Raw genomic sequence first — 24,925 nt, forward strand, 5'->3', positions numbered from 1 at the left:
CTTGCAGGTTGATTTTTAAAGTGTTGCTTGCGCAAAAATGGCTACATATGCGTGTATGTGGGCTGGTTGCGAGCAACGTGGATTTTAAAAAGCCGCAAAACACGCGTGTATGCCCCCTTGCATGCATGAGGAATAAGGAGGAGGAAAAGGGGCGGGGAATGGGCATGCCAGGACGGGGCCAAGACCTATAGTTGTAACTCAGAAATTTAAATACGAAACCTGCAGTGCACATACATTAGATAGTAGGGATGTGAATCGTTTTAGGACGATTAAAATTATCGTCCGATAATTTTAATATCGTCTTAAACCGTTATGGAACACAATACAATAGAGATTCTAACGATTTATCGTTATAAATCGTTAGAATCGTGAGCCGGCACACTAAAACCCCCTAAAACCCACCCCCGACCCTTTAAATTAAATCCCCCACCCTCCCGAACCCCCCCCCAAATGACTTAAATAACCTGCGGGTCCAGCGGCGGTCCGGAACGGCAGCGGTCCGGAACGGGCTCCTGCTACTGAATCTTGTTGTCTTCAGCCGGCGCCATTTTCCAAAATGGCGCCGAAAAATGGCGGCGGCCATAGACGAACACGATTGGACGGCAGGAGGTCCTTCCGGACCCCCGCTGGACTTTTGGCAAGTCTTGTGGGGGTCAGGAGGCCCCTCCCAAGCTGGCCAAAAGTTCCTGGAGGTCCAGCGGGGGTCAGGGAGCGATTTCCCGCCGCGAATCGTTTTCGTACGGAAAATGGCGCCGGCAGGAGATCGACTGCAGGAGGTCGTTCAGCGAGTTGAGTGTTGAGTGAAAAAGAATTTTCTCCAATTAGTCTTAAATGTGCTACTTGCTAACTTCATGGAATGCCCCCCTAGTCCTTGTGCGAGCATGTTTTAAAATTCACTGTCATAGACATGTAAAAGCCGACATGCTCCTTTTGAAGAAACATGCGCTCTAGCTGTGCTTGAGTAACCTCTTAAAATTAGGCGCATACGCGTAGTTGGTGCATTTTAAAACATGCATGCATAAGTGTGTGCATGATTAAAAATTCTAGCATATTCTCGCTCGCAAGCCGATACGTGTGTGTTTGGGCGCACGCACGCTCATTTTAAAATTGACCTGTTAGCTATTAGTGCCTATGCAAACTTCTAATATCATCAATTACTGATACCTCCACAAACTTCTGATGTGATCAGCCATGTGTTTAACTTCTTCTGAATGTGCATCAGATTTTTCTGTTCCCTGGCACTTAATGGTAATTCATTCCATAATTTCAGTACTGCCATGGAAAATGCTCTATTTTGAAGGCTAATTTATTGATACACTTTACCAACAGAAGCTGTAACTGATGCTGATATTGTGATTGTGACAGTCTAGCTGAGTAATTCCAAAACAAACGTTTTATCAATAGCAGGGCCGAAACTCTGTAATAATTTGCCACTGGAACTTAGAATACAGGATAACCTGAAGAAATTTAAGAAAGACTTGAAAACATGGTGCTATTCAGCCAGATTCTACCACTTCCACATGTAAAAATGTTATTACTAATGTAAATACCTATACCTAATGTTATTCTCTCCCTTTTCTTCTCTCCTCCCAGTTCTATTACCTTGTTATTTGTAACTGCTTCCTTCTACACAAATAGGTTATTGAATTGTTCACTGTACACCCCTGTTATATGTAAACCGGCATGATGTGTTTGCAACATGAATGCCGGTATATAAAAATTTTAAATAAATAAAATAAAATAAATATGGAATTAATACTCAGGATAAGTCAGTAGTCCATCAGATGATCCTATTTTCTATCTTCTTAACTATACTTATGTTATTTTAGTTTTTATTTTACAAGTAGATTTTAGCTATCTTATTATTTTTATTGAAGTTTTTTATTGTATTTAGTCTGTTTTCCAACTGTTATATAATAGTTTATATTATGTAAACCGTAAAGATAGAACCTTGTGTTCTGTGTAACGGTATATAAGAATTGCTTAAATAAATAAATAAAATATCATGTGAGGAGGACAGTTTACCCTCATAATCTTAAAGGCCAATACCAAGATCTTAAATTTGCAATGCACTCTAATAGGAAGCCAATGTAATTTCAATAATAGAGGAGCTGCTGTTGATCTTCTGGACCGTCCCATAATGACCCTGGCAGCCATGTTCTGGAATACTTGCAAACATCAAATCATCAAATCTGGTAAACTCCAATAGATAGCAATTCAGTAAACCGGAACTGATATCATCAGAGCACACACAGCCATTTTTAAATGCCTTAAAGTTAAAAAATTGTCTGAGTTGACATATCAGTCTTAAGCAGCCATAAGCAGATCGAATCACCCTTGAAATCTGTCTCTTCCAAATCCATGAGCCATCTAAATAGACTCCTAACGATTTCACAGCTTCACACACTGACAGTTTTTCATCCCCAATATCAAGACAGCATTTCTCCAAACTAGATCCCATCTGTAATCCTTCAGTTTCTTTTAGTACAAGACCATTCCTTCTCAACCAGTTTCTCACAGCGTCCATACAATCTCTAAATTTATGCAGCTTAACCTCTTACTTCCAATTTAATGTGACCAAACTCTGTATATCATCCACATATATATATGAAACAAAACCAAACGATCTAATCAACTTACCTAATGATGCTAAGTAAACATTAAAAAGCAAACGTGATAGTGCTGATCCCTGTGGGACACCAAACTTTACCTGTCACTTAGTAGAGCAGAAATTCTGAAATAGGAGTTTCCCACATTCTCATTCATAAACATTAGCAGGCTGTGCAATGCCAACATGCTAAAACGTTTGTCCAAACTGGACACACTTTTTTTAACATGCACAATCACCCCTCCTGGACGCCCAATGCAATAGGAAAATAAGCCGCTGTGCTAAAACAATGTGCTAGGGATAAATTGTGTGTCCCTAGCGTGTCCATTGCATCGAGTGCCCAGGAGATGTGGCTGTGTGCAGGTTAGGGAAACAGATGCTTGATTTTACAAGCATCAGTTTTCCTAACCTGTGCACAGCCTCAGTTTAGGCAAATGGACGCTCGTAAATTGAGCATCTCATTTCCTAACCTGACCATTTTAAAGTCTTTTGTTTTTTTGCTGCTTCTGTGGTTCTTCTTGCTTAGTATCGCGACAATATTAAATCAAAGGAACCACAGAAAAGCACAGAAATGCAGTATTTTCTGGTTTTCTGTGCAAGACATCGGAAGCCTCAAAACAACACCAGCTCCGGGGCTAGTGTTAATTTTTGAGCATAAAAACACGCGCGTCCAGCACATGGTAACTTTTTATATCGGGTGTTCTAGCTAATAGCCTCATCAACGTGCATTTACATGTGACGAGCGCTATTAGCTACACACTGGTTTGGACACGTGTTTTGGATGCGCTAATCCCAGTATTGCATGGGGGCAAGGTATAATGCATCCAAAACTCGCATCCAGCAGTGCGCTGACCTTAGTGCCTGATATTGCATCAGCCTTTAATTATGTTGTTAACTGGAAGAATTGCTGCTTCAGCTGGAGTGTCCAGTATTTGAAGAAGCCCAAGGAGCAGGGGTCCTTGCCATGGACGCCCGGTGTAGTACCCATCTTTTCCACAAATTTAGAATAGGTAAGACCCTCTGATGGTGAGGTGTGGTCCAGAGGATCTGGAAGGGGGTCGGAGGGTATGCTAGTAGAATCTTCAACCGAGCCTAATGGTATTGGGTCGCTTATGCAGAATTTAAGTGACAAAGAGAGTGAACTAGGAGGGACTTCCAGTTGACTCTGAAGAGAAGCAGCCTGGTGTAACACTTTTGATCTGCTAGAATCTGCTGCAATGGACAATGAAGAACTTCTGAGCAAGGTTCTGGTGAGTTCACCTCTATAGGTGATATGGGGACTCCGGTCTGTGGTATTGCCATAGCGATAGTAGAAAAGAAAGACTGCAACATTCATTCTGTCTCCTTGGCCAGAGAGATAAAGAAACTCCTCACCAAGTCTGCAATTTGGTCGAGCGACTGATGTGTCTTCTGGCCTGGCATAGGTAGTGGAACATCTTCTTCCAAAACCTGGATAGGCTCCTGAATGAGGTTGGGCAGCCTGTTAGAAGTGAGTAGTACTATAGAGGTCACTGGTTTTGTAGTCTCCAAGCAAAGTCCTTCCACTACTAGTTGAAGTGGGATACGTTCCTTGGTTATTGGTGGCAGCAGAAGTTACTTAACCCCCTTCTTCTGCAGATCTAGGATGGGCTGTGAAGAGCTGTGCTGGCAAAGCAGCTTAAAAAATTGAAGTCTGAAGTGAATATACTGATTGTTTTATGGGGTAAAGTGTTTGGACATCTTGGAAGTTTTGGTATGCTTCGATGGACTTTAAGAGACACACATTGAGGAACTCAGTGGCTGATGATATTGTGCATCAGAGCTGCATCATGGGTACTTGCACTGTGCATTGCAGGATCATGTGAAATAGGAGCCTGAGTAGCTTGTGACCACAGGGCAGAAGTGTCAGTATGTATGGAGACCTTAGCATTGTGTTGCGTTGGAGCAATAAGCCTCAAGTGCACAGTACATCGTCTGTCAAGTAAATCTGTGCATTGTGCGTCAAATATATCAGTGTGTTGTGCATCAAATGTGTTGGTGCGTCGTGTATCAAGTGCATCAGTGCATCTTACATCGAGTGTGTTGTGCATCGTGCATCAGAGTTCCATGCGTTGAGTGCCTTACTGCATCCTGTGTCAAGTGCCTTGATATGCTGTGCATAGATGGCATTGGTTAAAGATGTTTCGGGCAAGTCGATGCCCCATGCATCACCGATGCTTTTTGCACCAATGATGCGAATGGTGGCCGTGTCGATTATGCTGGTGCTGATGCACCCCGCTTAGAATGTTTATTCTTCTTTGACACAGGTTGCAATGGCTCCTCCAGTGAGTGCTGGCACTTTGTCTTCGATGCAGGGCAGATGATGGAACTTGACCCCATGGCTTCGGCCTCAGCAGATGGGGGAGTTTTTTAGGAACTCCTGCTCATTTTCTTTCCCGGTGAAGCAGATGAGGTACACTGTGGGACAAGGAACTACTGCAACGCCAGAGAGATTTATGCATTACCTCGATGCAAAGCACCCTGGACCTCTGTGAGCAGGGGGATATTCATCCATAGGCATAGGAATTTTTCTGGTCATGTTCTGGGCCATGGTATCGATAATACAATTTGTGTGGTCAGCAAGAGACATAATCGTCCCACAGATACAAACTTTTGAAACTGCTCACTATAGTTGATTTCTTCTTCTGACTGGACATGGTGAAAGAGAAGGCCATGCTTCACTGTTATGTTTTTGTGTTTTTTGGGTAGCACTGAAGAGTGCTGCTGTGGGGCTGCCGAGACAGTGAGGCAACTTAATAGGAACAAAACTGAAGTAAAAATATCAAATTGAGAATATTTTAAGGATTTTTACAGAAAAAATATAGGCGAGACAGAGTTCACATCCGTGCTAAGCTCAGACAAAAAATAATTGAGGAGGAGACTCACAAGGCATTACCCACATGGGAACTCTTGCACATGCTCAGTAGAGCTCAAAGCTCTTCAAGCTTGAAGAAATTAGTCCGATTGGTGCCAATGGATGACATCACCCACAAGTAATGGCTAATCCAGTCTGCTTATTGACAGAAAAATAAAATGTACAGCAAAGTTCAGTGCATATTTTTTCTCATATCTTATTACATTAGGGCCAAATTGAGAAAAGGTAGGTTATGCGCACAAATTGTGTTTCCTGTGCATAAACCATAATTTATGTGCATAAGCACATTGTTGTATTCAGAACATTTGTGCGCATAAAGTTGTGCTCCCCAAAAGTTATGTGTATAAAATTTGAATTAGCGCAAAAGTTATGTTCCTAGAAGTTAGGAGCATAACATGAGTTGGGAGCACACAAGTTCTGCTCCTAACTCATGTTGTGCTCCCCACTTCTAAAAGCATAGCTTTTGTGCTTCTAACCAGGGCCAGATTTAAATTGCCTGCACCAATAGGCAATAGGGTGGGTTTTATTGATTCCTCCCTTTCTCACCCTGATTACTCCTGCTCAAATACTTCCCTCTTACATCGTCCCCCCTCACCTCTATGTCACAGTACCCTGCCTGCAGTAACAGCAGCACCAAGTAGAGCCAGAAAATTCACTACGGGACCTCCTGTAGCTCTTGCACGCTGACCAGGTCTGCTGTGCCATGTCCCCTCCTCCCACACAGGCTTCCTGTTACCATGGAAACCCAAGCAAGAGGAGGGGCACCACAGAACTGATCAGCGCGCGAGGGTTGCAGGAGGCCTCCTATTGAATTTCCTGGCGCCACTTGCTGCTACTGTTGTTGCAAAAGTAGTATTTGGCAGCAGGCTTGGATTTAAGCATCAGTGTTGACATTTTGGTGCCTATAAAAATTTGGTGCCAGAGGCAGTTGCTTTACATTACCCAAGCCTAAATCCACGTTGTGCACTTAACTCATGCTTTATGTGCACACTTATGAATACAACTTTTATGCACACAAATCGTGCTCTGAACACAAAAGAGCATGAAAAGTTAATGGGGATACAGCTGGGACTTGGAAGAGTGACAGAGATGGAGGAAGTGGTACCATTTAATTCTGATGCAACAAGGAGATCAGCACACAAAAAATGTGTACACAGACCTGAGTAAAACTATGCTGGACTGCACTGTTAACCTGCGATTGGACGTGCGTTTTGGACGCGCTAGCTTTACCCCTTATTCAGTAAGGGGTAATAGCGCGTCGAAAACGCGCGTCCAACCCCCCCCCCCCCCGAACCTAATAGCGCCCGCAACATGCAAATGCATGTTGATGGCCCTATTAGGTATTCCCGCGCAATTCAGTAAGTAAAATGTGCAGCCAAGGCGCACATCTTACTTTAAGAAATTAGCGCCTACCCAAAGGTAGGCGTTAATTTCTGCCGGCACCGGGTAAGTGCACAGAAAAACAGTAAAAACTGCTTTTCTGTGCACCCTCCGACTTAATATCATGGCGATATTAAGTCGAAGGTCCCGAAAGTTAAAAAAAGTAAAAAAAGAAAAAAAGAAAAAAAAAATTGAAATAGGCCCGCAGCTCGTGAGTTGAAAACCGGATGCTCAATTTTGCTGGCATCCGGTTTCTGAACCTGTGGCTGTCAGCGGGCTTGAGAACTGATGCCGGCAAAATTGAGCGTCGGCTGTCAAACCCGCTGACAGCCGCCACTCCTGTCCGAAAAGAGGTGCTAGGGACGCACTGTATCGGCCCGATAGAGAGGTGATAGATTTAACTCATGTTATCTTAACACTGGGAATTTAACTCCTTATCAGAGGTGAAATAACAGTTTCTGGGGCTAGTGTTAGTCTATGGAGCTGACTCAGAGTTTGTGGTAAGGTGGCTCTGAATTCGACATTCATTTTATTTATAAACATTTGATATTCCCCCTTTACCAAGCACAAATCATGTCTTATGCGCATAAAACACGGCCCCTTTCTCTTCTGTCCACCACCAGTTTAATTCTCTTGCTCCCCTTCCCCGTCTCTCCCCCTCCATCTATCCTCTTCCTTTCAGTTTCTTCTCTCCTCACCTCCTTACATGATTCCTCACTTCTCTCCAATTTCAAATACCCCCATGTCCTCCTTTCAAGTTCCTCTCTCCCCCACCTTCCCCCTTAAGATTCCTTCACACCTTCCAGGTTCCCCTCAGGCCCTTTTAAGCTCCTTCTCCTTCTCCCTTTCATCTTACCTGATATGCATCAGAGAGTTCTTTAGTGCAACGATGTAGAATAGCACATTGGCATCTGTGTTGCTGTAGATACTATTGATTGCTGCTATTGTGCCTCCCATTCTGCCTGCAGGCGCACAAATGATAACAGGTATTTCTTCTTCCACATCTGCACCATTGTCATAATCCTCTGGCAAATCCCCTCAAGAAGTAGAAATAAATATAAGGAATTGCATATATAGCTGTGCACCAGTTCCGGTAATTAACAACATCAGAACTCAAACGAGGTGTACAAATCAGCGTACAGCGACACCCTCCATGCCCCCCTCATCAAAACATCAGTAAGAAAGAGAGCGCTTTCCACATCTGGACCAACTCAATGGAACTCTCTCCCGCCAGATCTCCGGCTCGAAAGATGCACGATTACATTTTAAAAAAAGACTCAAAACCTGGCTGTTCACCCAAGCCTTCCCTTGCTCAGACGAACAGTAGAGTCTTTTTATACCTCAGAGTCAGTTATGCTGCTCGCCACTAGAACAACATCTCTAGCTTTCTGTTCTTTATGCAGACGTTCTCTTCCAGTTATCCCCATGTTAAACCCCCACGTTAAACCATGTTACTTGGATCCAAGTTTGCTCATCCTTCTTTTAATGTAATGCATTCTTTTGCACAGGTTATTGTTATAATGTAAACCGAAGTGATTTGTAACTTGTTAGAAGAATATCGGTATATAAGAGTCATAAATAAATAAATGCATCCGAAATTTAATTTCTTTGCTTTTACAGGAATGTGCTACAGGCGCAGCACTTTGGGGTATGGAAATCCCATCTAATGACAAGCACACTACAGATTTATATGCAGGACTGCTTCTGGTTTAAGCTGAGATTTGGTTCAGTTTTGCCTCCTTTTTTTAAAGCAGCAGCAATTAAGATGTGGTGAAAGTTACGAAAAGATGCAACAAGAGGAGGCTAAGCTCTGCTGCCGGCTCAGGTAAATGATTTGTACACTAGGCAGCAGTGCTGCAGCCACCACCAAGTACATAAGAAAAGAAACCCACAGCGCAATCAAGTGCATGTTCTCTCTCTCATCCATACATTCCAAATGTCTCCATTAGCAGCTGCCCACACAGGTACTTCCACTAAGAATCACACTTCCTCATTCTGACTGCATCCTCTCCCACATCTGCCGCATTCAGATGCAAATCTTCCTGAGTTCTGTATAGATTTGGCAAGTTGTGGTGGAAAAATGGCAAGCTCGGGGTTCATTTGACTCTGCCCTATGGTGATTTTTTTTTGTTTGTTTTTTTTTTGCATGCACAGAACAGAGATCAGGCTCATCATCAGGTCTTATACGCACTAATATTGTCACACATCCTGCCACTTGTCTCACACACACACTTTGCTCATTCCATCCCAGCCTTGTCTCTTCCTTAGTCGCAGTGCAATTGTTTGAACACAACAAACAAAATGGAACAAGTTTTTAAACTATTAGTTTTCTCTCAGGGTTTTTTAACTAATTGTTATCTTCCCTTCCTTCCTCAGTTGCAGCGACCGGTCCTTTCGCCAGAGACTGCAGCTCCCTTTGGGACCCGGTACATGTGCACCTTGGGCGCTGAGGTTTGATGACCGGAGACTTCCAACCTTCTTTAAAATTACCCACGTTGAGATACTTTTAATTATATCTTTGGGGTCATCAAGGAAAGAAGGCAAAACACCTGTATAAATGCAATCCGTTATTTCCTAGGTAAAGAATTCCATGCCATCCAAAGTAGGCAACTGAAGCACATTTTAAGATTGGCACTGATCAATCCAAATTTCCATAAACTGAACAAAGAGTTGCGGCACTACCCTTAAATATGGCTATCACCATGGAACCCAAGCAATGCAATAAACAAAGCGCAAGTTGCACTGTAACCTTTCAAGGACCAGGGAGCTCTCTTAGCTATTCTGCTGTATATTTCTATTAATTTCCCTAGCACCTGCTTACCTGGTTCATCCTGCAGCGTGGATTTCTTGTGAATGTTCTTGTACCAAATTACAATCACAGTCAAGAGAAGAAGAAACAGCAAAATCTGATTAACTAAAATAAGAAAGGACAGCCAGTTTAAAAGCAGAATAAAAATAAGATCTAGCAGTTCATCTGTTAAAGGAACCCTTAGATTTTAGTTCTTATCAGTCGCTGCCCAATCTAGTTAATTACTTTAAAGGAAAAATTTCACAGCCTAGAAATATGCAGATAAAATCCACACACGCTGTGTAGATCTTTCATTTGCTCACATCATTTTCTTTTTGTTTACAGTTATTTTTTAATTAATTTTGTAGTTCAATTAAATCTTTGAAGAACATTAGCATTAACCATAAAATAATTCATGCACTAGCCAAAAAATAATTCAAACCAGTTTTCATCACTTCATACTGTTTAGACCAGTGGTCCCCAACCCTGTCCTGGGGGCCCACCAGCCAGTCGGGTTTTCAAGATATCTACAATGAATATGCATGAGAGAAAATTTGCATGTTATGGAGGCAGTGCATGCAAATTTTCTCTCATGCATATTCATTGTGGATATCCTGAAAACCCTACTGGCTGGTGGGCCCCCAGGACAGGGTTGGGGACCACTGGTTTAGACAAATTCAGGGTAATTTTCAAAGGGAAATGTAAATGTTACATACTATCATAGCATTTTTAAATGTTCCTTTACCCAGATTAAGTGCACTTATCGTGGATAGAACCTATTGATAATTCAATGGCACATATTGTAGCAATTTTTAGATTGCTCCCATGATCAGCTACAGAAACACTGGAAATACAAACTGTTTGGATGCACTAGGTAGTTTGGAAAAGGTAGAAAATACCAAGAATGGAAGATGCATTGAGAAAGGAAACAATCCACAAAACCGACAAACACTGTGATGTGACAGTGCTTTCTATAATTCTCTCAGTCATGAAACATCAGCCCTCTATCCTAGGTCATCCTCAAACAGAACATGTTACTGACTATAGCTGGACTAATTATTTCAAACTTGCGTTTACAAACCTGAGCACAAATTTCACAGAATTTTGTACTTGGTTCTCAGAAATTCACCCACACAAATCAAAGTGAAAGGTCTGCATGAACTCTGCCATGGACTTCCACTTTTCATAAAGGTTGGTGAAAAATCTTTAAAAGAAACTTCCCGGCTTTGTCTCAGTACATGTCAGGTATTAATGAGGGATGAAGGGGAAAGACAAGCTCCTCAAATCCTTTTTACATTCATTCCCTTTGCAATATTGTACATGCACAATTCTCTACATTCAAACACAAACAGGAAATAATAAGAGACTCCATAGACATCATGGAATGAACTTGTTAGGTATGCAGCAGGAGATGCTCTATTTTTATGGAAATGTTCAGATCCTGTGCTAGTCACAGCTTCTTTATCTTTTCTGGCTGTGCAGCTGTCATGGATGCGAGCCCTTTGGCTGTGGCATGTCTGACGCAGCCAAGCAGGCAAATCTATTAGGCCCACGCCAAGAGCAGGTGGACACACTCTTACAAGGACTAGATCTAGGGCTTCACCTATTCCAGCCCCATTCCCCGCAGGCTGAGCCCTTGGGTTCCAGAGGCTGGCAGGGCTTAGGTGAGGCTCCTCTAAGGAACAGTCAGACGAAGTCAAGAAGCAGGCCAAGGTCAGGGCAGGCAGCAAGTAAGCGGTGTCAAGGTCCAGGCAGAGGTCGGGGCAGGCAGCGATGCAGAAACATAGTCAGAGTCCAAGGCTAGGGTCAGAACCAGAAGTCAGGACAGACAAGACAAAAATTTGGCACAAGAGACCAAGACACAACAGGAACAAACAGGGCAAGGCAAAGAAACTGCAAGGCAACAACAAGGCAAGGCACGGAGACAGCAAGCAACACACACTGCAAGACCAGGAGGACCCGTTGATGAGGCGCCTGCTCGTAGCAGGGCTGGGATTTAAGTTTCCAACTGTGTGATGTCATCAGTGAGTGCTGGCAGAAGGGTTTCCCGCCGTGGGGCCTTTAGGATGCAGTGGGCCACACGCGCACCCAAGGAGGCCCAGGGCAACAGCAGTAATGCGGTATCCCAGCCATGTTGGCATCTGAGGCATTCGCAGGGCACGTGCGGCCAGTCACGGGGCCTTTCTGCAGCCGGCCAAATGCTGCAGCAGCTCCCACCTGGGTGGGTGCTAATGTACATAGTAAACGTTGGTTAATATCTGCAGCCTTCACCTAATATTCCACAGAACGTTTGAGACAAATCTCAGAGAAGTTAGCATCTCTGCTTACACCTTGCACCGTTTTGCTTTCAGTGTGCTGTGTCAATGTTGTTTTCCTAAATAACTGATGGCTCCATGAGCCTTTCATGCTCCACTTAAACAAAACTGTGTCCTGTCTGGGGCAACTCTATCTAATGGTGCCTTCTGGATTTAGAGAAGCATGACTAAAGACACCTCAATAAAAAAATAAAACTAAGAAGAAAGAAAAGAATGTGGCAAAAATAAAGTCATTCTGTAAAGGACTAAAGCTTCTGAGCATTGTAAAGATGAGATAAAGAGAAGGACATGCTCCTTACAAAGGCTATGAGAGTTCTTTAAGAATTAAATCACTGCTAAAGTGAACCTCAGGCAGCAAGAAAATAGGCAAAATCTGCATTCCTCAGGAAGCAGCAATGTCCTGAGCATCTATCTTTTAGGCCGATACAGTACAGTTCGCTCCGTCGGAGCGCACTGTTAGCCTGCTATTGGACGCGTGTTTTCCCTTACCCCTTATTCAGTAAGGGGAGGAAAACGCGGGTCCAACCCACGGCACCTAATAGCGCCCTCAACATGCAAATGCATGTTGAAGGCCCTATTAGGTATGCGCGCGGGATACAGAAAGTAAAATGTGCAGCCAAGCCACACATTTTACTTTCAGAAATTAGTGCCGACCCAAAGGTCGGCGCTAATTTCTTCGGGCACTGGGAAAGTGCACAGAAAAGCAGTAAAAACTGCTTTTCTGTGCACTCTCCGACTTAATATCATGGCGATATTAAGTCGGAGGTCCCGAAGAGTAAAAAAAGTAAAAAAAAAAAATTTGAATTCGGCCCGCGGCTGTCGGGCCGAAAACCGGACGCTCGATTTTGCCAGCGTCCGGTTTCCAAGCCTGTGGCTGTCAGCGGGTTTGAGAACTGACACCGGCAAAATTGAGCGTCAGCTGTCAAACCTGCTGACAGCCGCCGCTCCGGGCTAAAAGGAGGCGCTATGGACGTGCTAGTGTCCCTAGCGCCTCCTTTTCCCCGTTTCTACCGCGCCACCTAATTTGAATACTGCATCACGCGCAATATTCAAAGAGTGGATGCTGCAGGCCCTAACAAACAGGCCGATTCAGTAAAGTCCGCGGGAGAGCAAACGAACGCCCGCTCTCCCGGCGGTGCGCGTGATGGTTTTCAGAGGTGATGAGTCAGACGAACTGAACAAAATCACTGTGAACCTGGAAGATGTAGTAGGCCAGAATGACAAACTAAAGAGTAGCAAATCACCTGGACCGGATGGTATGCATCCTAGGGTACTAAAGAACTAAAAAATGAAATTTATGATCTATTAGTTAAAATTTGTAACATATCATTAAAATCATCCATTGTACCTGAAGACTGGAGGGTGGCCAATGTAACCCCAATATTTAATAAAGGCTCCAGGGGCAATCCGTGTAACTATAGACCAGTGAGCCTGACTTCAGTGCCGGGAAAAATAGTGGAAACTATTCTCAAGATCAAAATCGTAGAGCATATAGAAAGACATGGTTTAATGGAACACAGTCAACATGGAATTACCCATGGGAAGTCTTGCCTAACAAATCTGCTTCATTTTTTTGAAGGGGTTAATAAACATGTGGATAAAGGTAAACCGGTAGATGTAGTGTATTTGGATTTTAAGAAGGCGTTTGACAAAGTCCCTCATGAGAGGCTTCTAAGAAAACTAAAAAGTCATGGGATAGGAGGCGATGTCCTTTCGTGGATTACAAACTGGTTAAAAGACAGGAAACAGAGAGTAGTATTAAATGATCAATTTTCTCAGTGGAAAAGGGTAAACAGTGGAGTGCCTCAGGGATCTGTACTTGGCCTGGTGCTTTTCAATATATATATAAATGATCTGGAACGGAATACGACGAGTGAGGTTATCAAATTTGCGGATGATACAAAATTCTTCAGAGTAGTTAAATCACAAGCAGATTGTGATACATTACAGGAGGACCTTGCAAGACTGGACTGCATCCAAATGGCAGATGAAATTTAATGTGGACAAGTGCAAGGTGTTGCATATAGGGAAAAATAACCCTTGCTGTAGTTACACGATGTTAGGTTCATATTAGAAGCTACCACCCAGGAAAAAGATCTAGGCATCATAGTGGATAATACTTTAAAATCGTCGGTTCAGTGTGCTGCAGCAGTCAAAAAAGCAAACCGAATGTTAGGAATTATTAGGAAGGGAAAGGTTAATAAAATGGAAAATTTCATAATGCCTCTATATTGCTTCATGGTGAGACCGTACCTTGAATTCTGTGATAATTCTGGTCGCCACATCTCAAAAAAGATATAGTTGCGATGGAGAAGGTACAGAGAAGGGCAACCAAAATGATAAAGGGGATGGAACAGCTCCCTATGAGGAAAGGCTGAAGAGGTTAGGGCTGTTCAGCTTGGAGAAGAGACGGCTGAAGGGGGATATGATAGAGGTCTTAAGATCATGAGAGGTCTTGAACGAGTAGATGTGAATCGGTTATTTACACTTTCGAATAATAAAAGGACTAGGGGGCATTCCATGAAGTTAGCAAGTAGCACATTTAAGACTAATTGGAGAACATTCTTTTTCACTCAACGCACAATAAAGCTCTGGAATTTGTTGCCAGAGGATGTGGTTAGTGCAGTTAGTGTTGCTGGGTTCAAAAAAGGTTTGGATAAGTTCTTGGAGAAGTCCATTAACGGCTATTAATCAAGTTTACTTATGGAATAGCCACTGCTATTAATTGCATCAGTAGCATGGGATCTTCTTAGTGTTTGGGTAATTGCCAGGTTCTTGTGGCCTGGTTTGGCCTCTGTTGGAAACAGGATGCTGGGCTTGAAGGACCCTTGGTTTGACCCAGCATGGCAATTTCTTATGTTCAAATGGTCTCCCTTTCACTATAAACTGCACACTTCAAATACACGCGTACGCTTAACATTACCCATGTCCGTCACGCCATCTTGTTTGTTGTCCAAAAATCAAACATAACAATCACACAGTGACAGCAGGGAAAACTTAACAGGCCATCCATTGAAAAATTCTTTACAGGCGATACCCTGGTTAGATGGTATTTAACCCCAGTGCTTAAGCTGTACTGGAGCTCTGCATTCTGTCCTTATTTACTGAGATTCCTCATTAAGAGGTTGATTTAAAACATGGTACTTGCTATAAGCAGTCTGACGATCTCAAACGTAGGAGAGATCCAGTGGAGATTATTGTCACATAACATCCCTAGAACTAATACAGGCTCTCCGAGGGGCAGGATGCATTAGGTCAGTATGATGTTAGCAGAGCTCAGGCAGCGCATCCTCCTTTAACACCAGCTAGAGAACTCACTCTCAGCAGACGCATGAACTGTATCATTAATGGTTTTAGAATATACCATTGTTACAAGTAACTAGATTTTCTCGAAAAGTGAACTAGACAGTGGTACTGTTCCTGGCTGTCTTTATTTACGAAATAAAAAGTTCACTCTCCTTGCAACTGTGTCACAGTATTCCCAAGAAAACCTCTCCACCCTTAATTCCTGACTGACATAGGGGTGTTACTGTCACCCCCTCCCTCCTCGCCACACCAAAATCAGCAGTGGAATTTTCCAGGAGCTGTTCGCATGTTTCACTCACACCCCTTTCACCCTCAAGATTTTTTTGGTTCACACCCTGGCTACTGCTGCATTCCCAAAGTTCCAGGTCTCTATAGTCACGTCTCTTAGCTGTAAACATGCAATATGCTTTCGAAGGCACAGAGTTACTTCCCAAGGAGCATCATGAGCCTCTGGCAGCTCTGCCAGGTAGTCAATCAGCAGCAACCTACTCCATACTGATTTTTCTCTCCCTCTCGTTCTACAGGCTCCCTCTTGTACTGCTTCCTCTGGGAATATTCTAGATGTTTCTTGCATATTCACTTACAACCCTGGACCTACCACATGAAGGTCTCACTTCAGGGATGTTCTAGGGGCATACCATTATCTAACACAATTGTTCACTTTAGAAAGAAGCAGTCCTCTGATAACAAAGATGGCTGGATGCAGGGCCATCCTTTGGGAGGAACTGGAGCAACTGAACTGCTATGGTAGCTCTACCCCTGGCTCTTTGACATCACTTCCCATTCCCGAGAGTGCTGATAGGCCAGATGTCAGTGATGAGGCAGAAGCTATATCAGCACATGGTCAGAATTACTCCCCCACCCCCATTCTTCAATCTCATGGGGTAAGGGGATCCACTCCGGCTAATTCATCCTGGTCCTCGCAACCCCACTGGGGCAGTCCCAGTTGGATTTAATCAAAGCTCAGTGATGCTTAGTGATGCTTATGAAGGTAGACCTGCTTTAATAAGGCAGCAGGGGACCACATGCACACACTTTATTTAATACAGAACCAGTGATTTGTTGCGCCCCCCCGTCCATGTCCGGTCCGCGAATGGGCCTGCTCACCTCTCTGGCTCCTCTGCAGGTCCCGGGTTGGCCTCCCCAGTGGCAGCCGCGAGCTCTTCCAGGCCTCGGCGTCCCGCGGCGGTGGTTGCTGGGCCTTCCACTGAGCACCAGGCCTCTCGCCGGAGTTTGGCGTCTTCTGTGGCATTGGCCACACCCCTACGCATGCACGTGTGCGCAGACCGCCTGGCCTCTTGTAGGGCTAGGGGTGGGTCCTAGCTCCACGGCGCACCCTGATTGAAGGAATTACTTAAGGAAGTCGCTGCTTGCACTTCCTTGCCTTGGCAATCGGGTTGGCTTTGTTGCTAGATTGTCACTGTGTTCTAAGCCTTGTTCCAGTCTTGTTGCTTCATCCTACTGTTCCAGCATCCCTCTGTTCCGTCTGTCCATCCGTCTCCCAGGTAGTATCCTCGGACTGTCTCTCTCTGGTACTGACCTCGGCCTGTTCCTTGCCCTCTCTGTCTGCTGCCTGCCTCCTGACTTCTGCCTGCCTTGTGACCTCATCTGACCTCCGGAACCTGACCTCTGCCTCGTTGACTACTCCTCGGACTGTCTCCCGGATTCTGACCTCTGCCTGATTGACCACGCCTCCTGATTCTGGCTCTGTCCCTTGCCTTGTCATCGCCTACGCTGTTCTGGTCTTCCTTGCTCCATCAGATCTACAGCCTCGAGTCCGACCATGCTCCCTTGTTGTCTGTGGGCACGCCTGTCTACTACCTCTCCAGGAGACCCTGCGAGGCCCACCTAAGTCCAAGCGGCCCAGGTCCCTTCGGGCTCCACCCAGGGGGACCGCGGGCTTCCAGTGGTGAAGCTCATCCTAGCCTTTGTCTCCTCCAGTGCTCCGCCCCCTGGGGGCAAGTGCTTCCTGGTCCCTACCAGGAAGCCGTTCTCCACTGCTCCAGGACAAGGGTCCACCCCAGAGCGCAACAGTCATTCCTTGTGACCTTGGGCAAGTCACTTTACCCTCTACTGCCTCAGGTACAAACTTAGACTGTAAGCCTTCTGGGGATAGGGAAATACCTACAGACCTGAATGTAATCCACTTTGAAGTGCTGAAAAAGTGCAAAAAGCGGAATATAAATCTCAATTACAAAAATAAAAAATACTACAAAATGCTTCAGCAAGGCTCTTGTTAGGATCCAGGACATTTGATTACATTACATCCTCACTGATTTCACTACACTGGCTGCCAGTACAATCCCAAATCTATTTTAAAATATTAACCTTAATATTCAAAATCATTCATTCTAGTAACACTGGTATGATAGGTGTGACATTACAACCATACACACCGCAGCGAACACTAAGATCCCAAAATAAAGGACTACTGACTGTTCCAACAATACGAAGCACACACCTGACGCATGTAAGAGATCGTGTATTTTCCATAGCGGGCCCAAAACTTTTGAATTCTTTACCTGAAATGTTATGTTTGATTCCAGATGGAAGGAGATTTAAATGTGAACTAAAACCATGGCTATTCAAAAATGCATACAACCTAACTTAAAAACATCACAATATAGAGATCTACAAGTAGGACAAGAGATACTATTTGATCCATGAGAAACAAATTAACGAGAGACTGTAAGAATCTCAATACAATGCACAGAATAATATGTGAAATTTGTTATTTTATTTATGTACTTCATGTCTTATGTCCTTGATCTTTAATTAATATGTATTTGAACAATGCTTTTGATAGATATTAATGCCTGTTTATGAATACTTCCTATGTAACCCATCAAAATTTTCTGATTCACACCTTTGAATGTTATTATTGAAAACCGTTGTGATTTTTCAGAGCGCCCATTTTACAGTGGCCCCTTAGTTGGCTTTCTCCCTGTATTTCTAACCTTTTGTATAATTTGATTCATCTCTCCTGAACTTATTATTTTTTTTTGTTTCTTCTTTCATAAAAACCTGCATTGTTTATGTAAATCGGAAATTTGTTTCTCAAAAATTCCAAAGAGTGCTGTTATATAGACTTACAGGTAAATTTTAAAAGGAACAGACGTGCGCCCATAAACGCGCAAGCAAAAATATGCCTTATTTTATAAAGTATGGGTGTAGCATTTAAAAGAGAGAGAGAACCTCTGTATAGAGTCCGTCTGACACTCTCTCTATATGTAGCACTCTAGAGGGGCACCTTGAATTGGGGTGGGCTTTCAGGAGTTGGGGTGGGGATAGGTGGGGTGGTGTTACAGAGGAATGCCTTTTGCTCTACAATACTCTATTGGCGTATCATCCTCTTGTGAAGTTGTATGTTATCTGACCATTGCATGCCCAAGACACCTTCTGAACCCGGCTTCTGTTATTCCTGCACTAATCATCACCAGTCGATAAGATCATTGTAACTTACTGCTGAACGATATTTTCATGACCAAACTGAAACACCTACAACTCGTGTAAAACATGACAGGCAGAATCTTAGCAGGTGCCAAAGCATCGAACCACATAAAGTCCATCCTGTCCAGGCTACATGAGCTGAAACCAGGATAAAATTCAAAACATTCTGCTTCCTCTTCAAATGAGTGAACCAACAGGTCCCAGGGTATTTCTCCCATCTCCTCGCCTCCTAGAAGAGAGCTCCTGTCCTCACAAAAGGCCCTTCTCTCCTCTTCCTCCACCCCCCAACTACTTGAAACTGACCTGCACAAGACTGGAGGGCCTTCAGCTGCTATGCTCCCAAGATCTGGAAAGAGATTCCACTTCCCATTCTCCTGAAACCGTGCTACCTCACTTTAAAAAAAAGAAAAAAAAAAGCAAAGGCACGGGTGTTCAACCAGGCCCTCCCTCAACTAAGTCCCTCTACCCCTGGACACTATGCTTTCATGAGGACACAATGCCACAGCTATTGTTGGCATTGCGATCCGTTTTGAGACCATTCATGGAAAAAGGCGGAATATCAAATGTTTGCCAATGAATAAATAATAAATAGTTTAGGGAGGGGGCCTAACCAATTGCATGGATGGAAAGGAGGGGGATGCGACTCAAAAGTCTGCTCACTCCTTCTCCATTATATAAGACATAATGGAAATTTTAAAATATAATAAACAAGGAAGACATTAAACCATTAACTTGCTCAGTCTGTGGACATTAAAGATCCCTTGATACTATTCAGAAGAACAGAGAAATTAATTTCAGTATTGTGGCTAAATTCCAGTTTTTATAACCTGGCATGCCAAAATTTCCTCTGGAGAAGGAACTAAATCATTTTGGCAAAAAATATACCCTATTCACAGTCCTACTGTATGTATCCAAATTTGATAGTGTCCTTTTGAATCCTTACTAGTGCGAATTTAAGTTACTGTGTTTGTTAATTTAAAAACCAAAAAAAGCTGGTATTCTCTGGGTCTGGTGAGTCTATTTGGTCTTTTTCTGCCATCCTTACTATGTTACTATGGGGGTCATTTTCTAAAGCTATCGCACGCGCGCGATAGCCAGCTCGGGGCGGAGTCAGCCCCGGAAGAGGAGGAGTCGGGGCGGCACCGAGGCCAACTCCGCGAAGATTTCCCAGACAGCGAAAAGCACGCATGCTGAATAACTACACCTTTTATGGTGTAGTTATCTGGCACGACACCGGCAGCGCAGGCCCCCCCCCCCCCCCCGTTTCACCGCTCTGCCCCCCATTACCGTGGGATTCACTATGCCTTGCAGCATTAATCTCTGTTTACGTCTCGCTACTATATTGTTTTCGTTAATTTTTATCACTCTCCAGTTGTTATCATTTAAAATCTTTCCTGTCTTCCATCTCCCATGTTTTCACTCCCTGTTTGAATGTAACTTTACCTTTCTACTTAGTTGTTAAATTGGTTTCCCCCTGTTCTATTGTAAACCGGTACGATAAGACCTCGTCTTGAGTATCGGTATAGTAAAAGAAGTTAAATAAAATAAATAAAGCATTAGTGAATCCAGCCCTATGTCTCCCTTGTCAAATTATATGGCATTTTCAATTAAAGCTACAAATACCCAAAATAATGAAAAAAATAGATAATACAAATCAAACAGAAATTTAAAATATTATGTATTTTCCTACCTTTTCTTAGCAGAGCCATGTGTTCCTTTGATTAAAAATTCTGAGCTGTCAAAAAAGAGAACTCATGAATTGTGGTAAAATAGTGAAAAAGCCACAAAAGGATGTGGAATGACGGGCAAACACACTATAAAACTGACCAATACAGCAGGTGTGTTGCGAAACATTAGTGCAAATGGTCCATAAAAAACTAAAGACAAACAAATTAACAACAAAGATTAAGTAATTCCAAGTTGCCAAAGTCTTTCTTAGGGACTGATTTTCTAATAAAGATTTTGGCAACTTGGAATTACTTAATCTTTGTTGTTAATTTGTTTGTCTTTAGTTTTTTTATGGTCCATTTGAACTAATTTTTTGCAACACACCTGCTGTATTGGTAAAATAGAGAAAGACATCAGTATCTAAAAGTAGGTGAAGGAGGAGGGTGTGTTAGTTTTGTTTTGGGCACATTATCATTTGTAAATCATGATTTAAAAACAAATCTTCAGAAAGCTTTACAAACATATTTGCATAAGGCTCACAAATGTCCTTTAACATGCAAGGGCTCAGAGTAGAACTACTCAATTCTGTGGATTGCCCACTGAATCCAAGCATTACACAATAAAACCAGTTCTAGGAGATATAAAGAAATTATGTGAAAATATATCATAAAGCAGAGGCAAAAGGTTTGTACATATTCAAGTACAGTGATTTGTCAACAGCTTTTCCTACTCATCATATATACTAACAGCATCTTACAGATCTTTGGGCATCTCGGATCAGGGCACTTTCCTTCCATAAAGATATGAAAAGGTTCACCTTGGAAGAAATACAGATGGATTCTTCTCATAATGACTTCCCTGGATGGTATATCGTGAATAAATTGTTTCAGCGCACCCTTCAGATTCATGATACCTTCATCATATAATGGTGGTTGATGAAAGGGCTTGCCATATCTGTCCTGGTGACAATTGGCCACGTTTTCAGGGTATCCACAATGAACACACATGTGATAAATTTGCATATACTATATCTCCAATGATTATTAATTGTGGATAGCATTCAAATCCAGCTGGAGTTGGAGCAGGACTGGGACGTCCCAGACTAACTGTTGCGACCGTCGCTGCCCGACGTCTCCATTACGCCCACCTTACCGCTTTGGCGACTCCCTCTTTGCCTGTTGGAAGTTTGGCTGCCACGGCGTCTTCTTGCCGTTCTCCTCCAGCGTCCCCGGACCGGCTGGATGCTGCGCTCCGCCATGTTTCCCAGCAGCCTAAGGGCATGCGTGTGGCGCGGCCCCGACTGAAGTACCAGCAGTGGTGTGAATCTCAGGGGCATCCCCCTGAGGTGACGTCATCCACTCCGGATATTTAAGGTCTCTGAAATCGCTACCTAATTGCATTAGCAAAGGTTATGATTACTAAGGGTTACTCTACCTAAGCTACTCTGCCTCCTCTGACTTACCAGGGGTACCCGCTCCTTGGGGGCCTCGCTCTCTCTTTGCTTTTCAGGTCACAGCCTGGAACCGGTACTCGCTCCTAGAGGGTCCTTGTTCCTGGTCTTGTTTCTGAATACCACTTCTGCCAGGAAGTCAACGCTGCTTACAACACCAGTGAGTTACCATCTCTCTCTCAGAGCTTTCCCTGGAACCAGGTACTCGCTCCTCGAGGGTCTAATTCATTCCAGCTCCTGGGCTGCTTCTAAGAGACTATTGTGTGAGTGTTAGCATCAAGGTCCTGTTCCTGAACTCTGCATACCCTGCCTGCTTACTATATCCAGTTTCTCTACAGCTCAGTTATCCAGGATCGCTGTTCCAGTATCTGAGGGACTACAGCCCAGCTGGGCACTCCAGCTCACTACTGCCACCTCTGGTGGTTCAATATACTGTTTAATAAAAGAACTAGTGTGTGTCTGTCTCCATACTCTGAGCCTGACCGGTGATCCCTCTCGGGATCTTCCCCCGGGGGCGTGGTCATCTGCCACCAGCCCAAGGATCCACCCACAACTACCTCAAACACTAACACTAACCTCTGTTGAGGTACATATGTACAGATTAGTACACATTAAAGCAATATGTCTCTTTCTCAGGTATGAACTGGACTGTTTACATATCTGTACTTCCTACCTACTGTACTTGAAGGAAAGAATACTTATTTATTTTTCTAATGTTTTTAACCAAAGTGCTTCGGGGACTGCACAGGGATGAAGACAACATATAATTTAACAGAGAAAAACCAAAGGCCATAACAAGGGATGGAGGTTGAATGGTGGTACTGGGTGCTTGCTATGGAACTGTGAATAGTACCATCTCTCCACTCTCCAGCGGGTAGAGCTACCACAAGTAGCCGCCTCTGATATTCACTCTCGGCCTCTTCCAAGGGCCACAAGCATTGCCTTGGCATCACTCTCATACTCCCACTACTGCTATTTCTCATTGCTATGGTGCTACAAAATGTATGCAGCACCACTTTCAACAAATAAGCTTTCTCCAGCCAGGCCCCACGTAAACAGAAAGGACTACAATTTAGCTTTCAAAATGCTTCGGCACTGTATAAACCGAGGGCTGTCTGTGATGGGTGTGGGGGGTGTGGAGGGGGAGCCTTGGGGTGACTGGTGAATAGGGGTGACTGCCCTTGGCACAGCACCTGCCATGGGAGCCCCATCCCCAAACACTATAATTTCCTGTCAGCTTGGAGGAGGACCCATGCACTTTAATGCTCCAGGCACCCTCTATGGTTGATTTGCCCTGGGTTCTGCACCCTTCTAAAGTCAGCTCTGTATAAACGGACCTGAAAATTGGTTGCACCATACATAGAAAAGTAACACCAAAACCTAGCATTGAAAACCCTACAGATGGCTTCCTGTCTGCCAGAAAGAAGTGCACCTTTGTCAGAACAATGATCACCCTTTTCCTGCATTTGTAGGCATATGTGTAACACATGGCAGAAACAAATGGAGCTGACACCTAACAAAGGAGATAATATTAAACTGTGACTCCTTGGCTAATATACAAATGAGGAGGTTTGAGTATTTATTATTTGGGGGTTTTTTTTTTTTTAATTTCCATCCATAAGAGCTGAAAATCCGACTGGGAAAGATCAGCCAAGAGTACATGTAAGGAAATCAGGCATCTGTAACAAAAGGAGCATGAACAAACTTCCCCTAAAATCAGAGGTGTCTTTCAAATTTAGACCACATTACTTTTCATCAAGATGAAGACTGCAGATCAGATTTCTCTCTCGCTCAGCACCGCACAGCCCCAAAGAAAAGAGTGCCACTCCTCAAACGCCCGTTTGTTCAGTACTTTTTTTTTTTTTTGTGGGTTAGACATCTGACACACTTCTAAAAGTGGTGGTCTATTGTGTCCGGTTACTATACATACCAGAGCTGCAGCGACTCATGCCAAGTCTGCCTTGCCCATAGGTCGCAACTGCAATCCCGCTGAAAGGAAGACAGGAAAACCTTCAAATACTGCAAAGAAATGCTCCCAAACGAGAGGTGTTGGTTTTCTGCCCTTTGAATTTACAGTACTGTAATGATCCATGTCCTTCCCTGTTGTTTTTTTCACTTTTTTTCTTACCTCTCCTTACTTTGTTTCTCTTTGCTTGATAAGCTCCACAGAAGTAAAACGTTGCATTTCCCGAATAAATGACTTCCAGATGTGTGCATGCTCTTCTCTGCTTCTCTCTCCTCCCTCTCTGCCTCGCAGACTGCTCACAACTCCTCCAAAAACGAAATGAAAAAAAAAAAAGAGAAAGAAACAGCAGCTGGTTAACCGCCCTCCCACCACAACTTTTTTTCAGGAACTTTTACTAAGTCACAGGTTGACATACTGGTAACCGGACTAAAATGCATTTTCTTAGCCTGCATGCTAAACATTTCAGAGCACTCGAAGGAGAGATTTGGGGAGGGAGTAAACGAACGGTTTTCATCTCCCATTGACATAGTAGTGTAAAGTAAAAAATGGCGTGGGGTATTTTTTGTACAAAGAGGGAGAGCTGTTAACATTGTTTAAATGGAATGTTCCAGAATGGATTTTGCATTCTTTTATATAATTACTACGATGAAAATTCTGTGGTGAAATTTCAAATATAGAAGTATCTGCTTGATGGGCACAATATTGTTGAAAATGTGCTTACATCTTTCAAGTTTCTGAACTATGATAAAAGTGTATTTAGCATATTTTAAAATCCAAATAGATTTTAATTAATGATGAAAAAAGTGGACCCTTGAAAATAAAATGAAAATTAATACATAGATATCAGAAATCCAGTTTCCAAGGCTGTATTTTTGGGAGGTGAGGAGTTTGGGAAGAGGGGTAGTTTCAATTGTAATCTGCCTATCATCTCAGAACCTTATGGCAGAAGTTTTAGGGTACAACAAGGACCTCTAATCTGCAACATTTAAAGACTTGCAAAAAAAAAAAAAAATTCACCTTTCTCTCCACTAAGCCAGCCTACATATCTTTTTTTTTACAATATGAGGAAAATTGCCAAAGGCTGAATATTTCCAGATACTC

The 24,925-nt window shown here is 43.3% G+C and overlaps 1 protein-coding gene across 6 annotated transcripts in view; it reads right to left on the reverse strand.

Annotated features, from left to right (window-relative positions):
* The window catches only part of GLT8D2 (glycosyltransferase 8 domain containing 2), an 81,736-nt gene extending 57,620 nt beyond the window's left edge, over window positions 1-24,116 (reverse strand). Inside the window, exons 1-5 of one of the 6 annotated variants that reach the window (XM_029601506.1) lie at window positions 23,987-24,096; window positions 23,789-23,847; window positions 20,431-20,470; window positions 9,703-9,795; window positions 7,738-7,918 (exon numbers count right to left, since the gene is read on the reverse strand). In XM_029601506.1, coding sequence (XP_029457366.1) covers window positions 7,738-7,918; window positions 9,703-9,795; window positions 20,431-20,449 — 293 coding nt within the window. In that variant the 5' untranslated portion in view covers window positions 20,450-20,470; window positions 23,789-23,847; window positions 23,987-24,096. Of the gene's footprint in view, window positions 1-7,737; window positions 7,919-9,702; window positions 9,796-20,430; window positions 20,476-23,788; window positions 23,848-23,986 lie in introns of all 6 variants that reach the window. The other 5 variants (XM_029601509.1, XM_029601508.1, XM_029601503.1 and 2 more) reach the window with 5 other exon arrangements.
* Between the last annotated feature and the right edge of the window lie 809 nt (window positions 24,117-24,925).

This window comes from Rhinatrema bivittatum, chromosome 4 (assembly GCF_901001135.1).
Source record: "Rhinatrema bivittatum chromosome 4, aRhiBiv1.1, whole genome shotgun sequence".
Lineage (NCBI taxonomy): Eukaryota > Metazoa > Chordata > Amphibia > Gymnophiona > Rhinatrematidae > Rhinatrema > Rhinatrema bivittatum.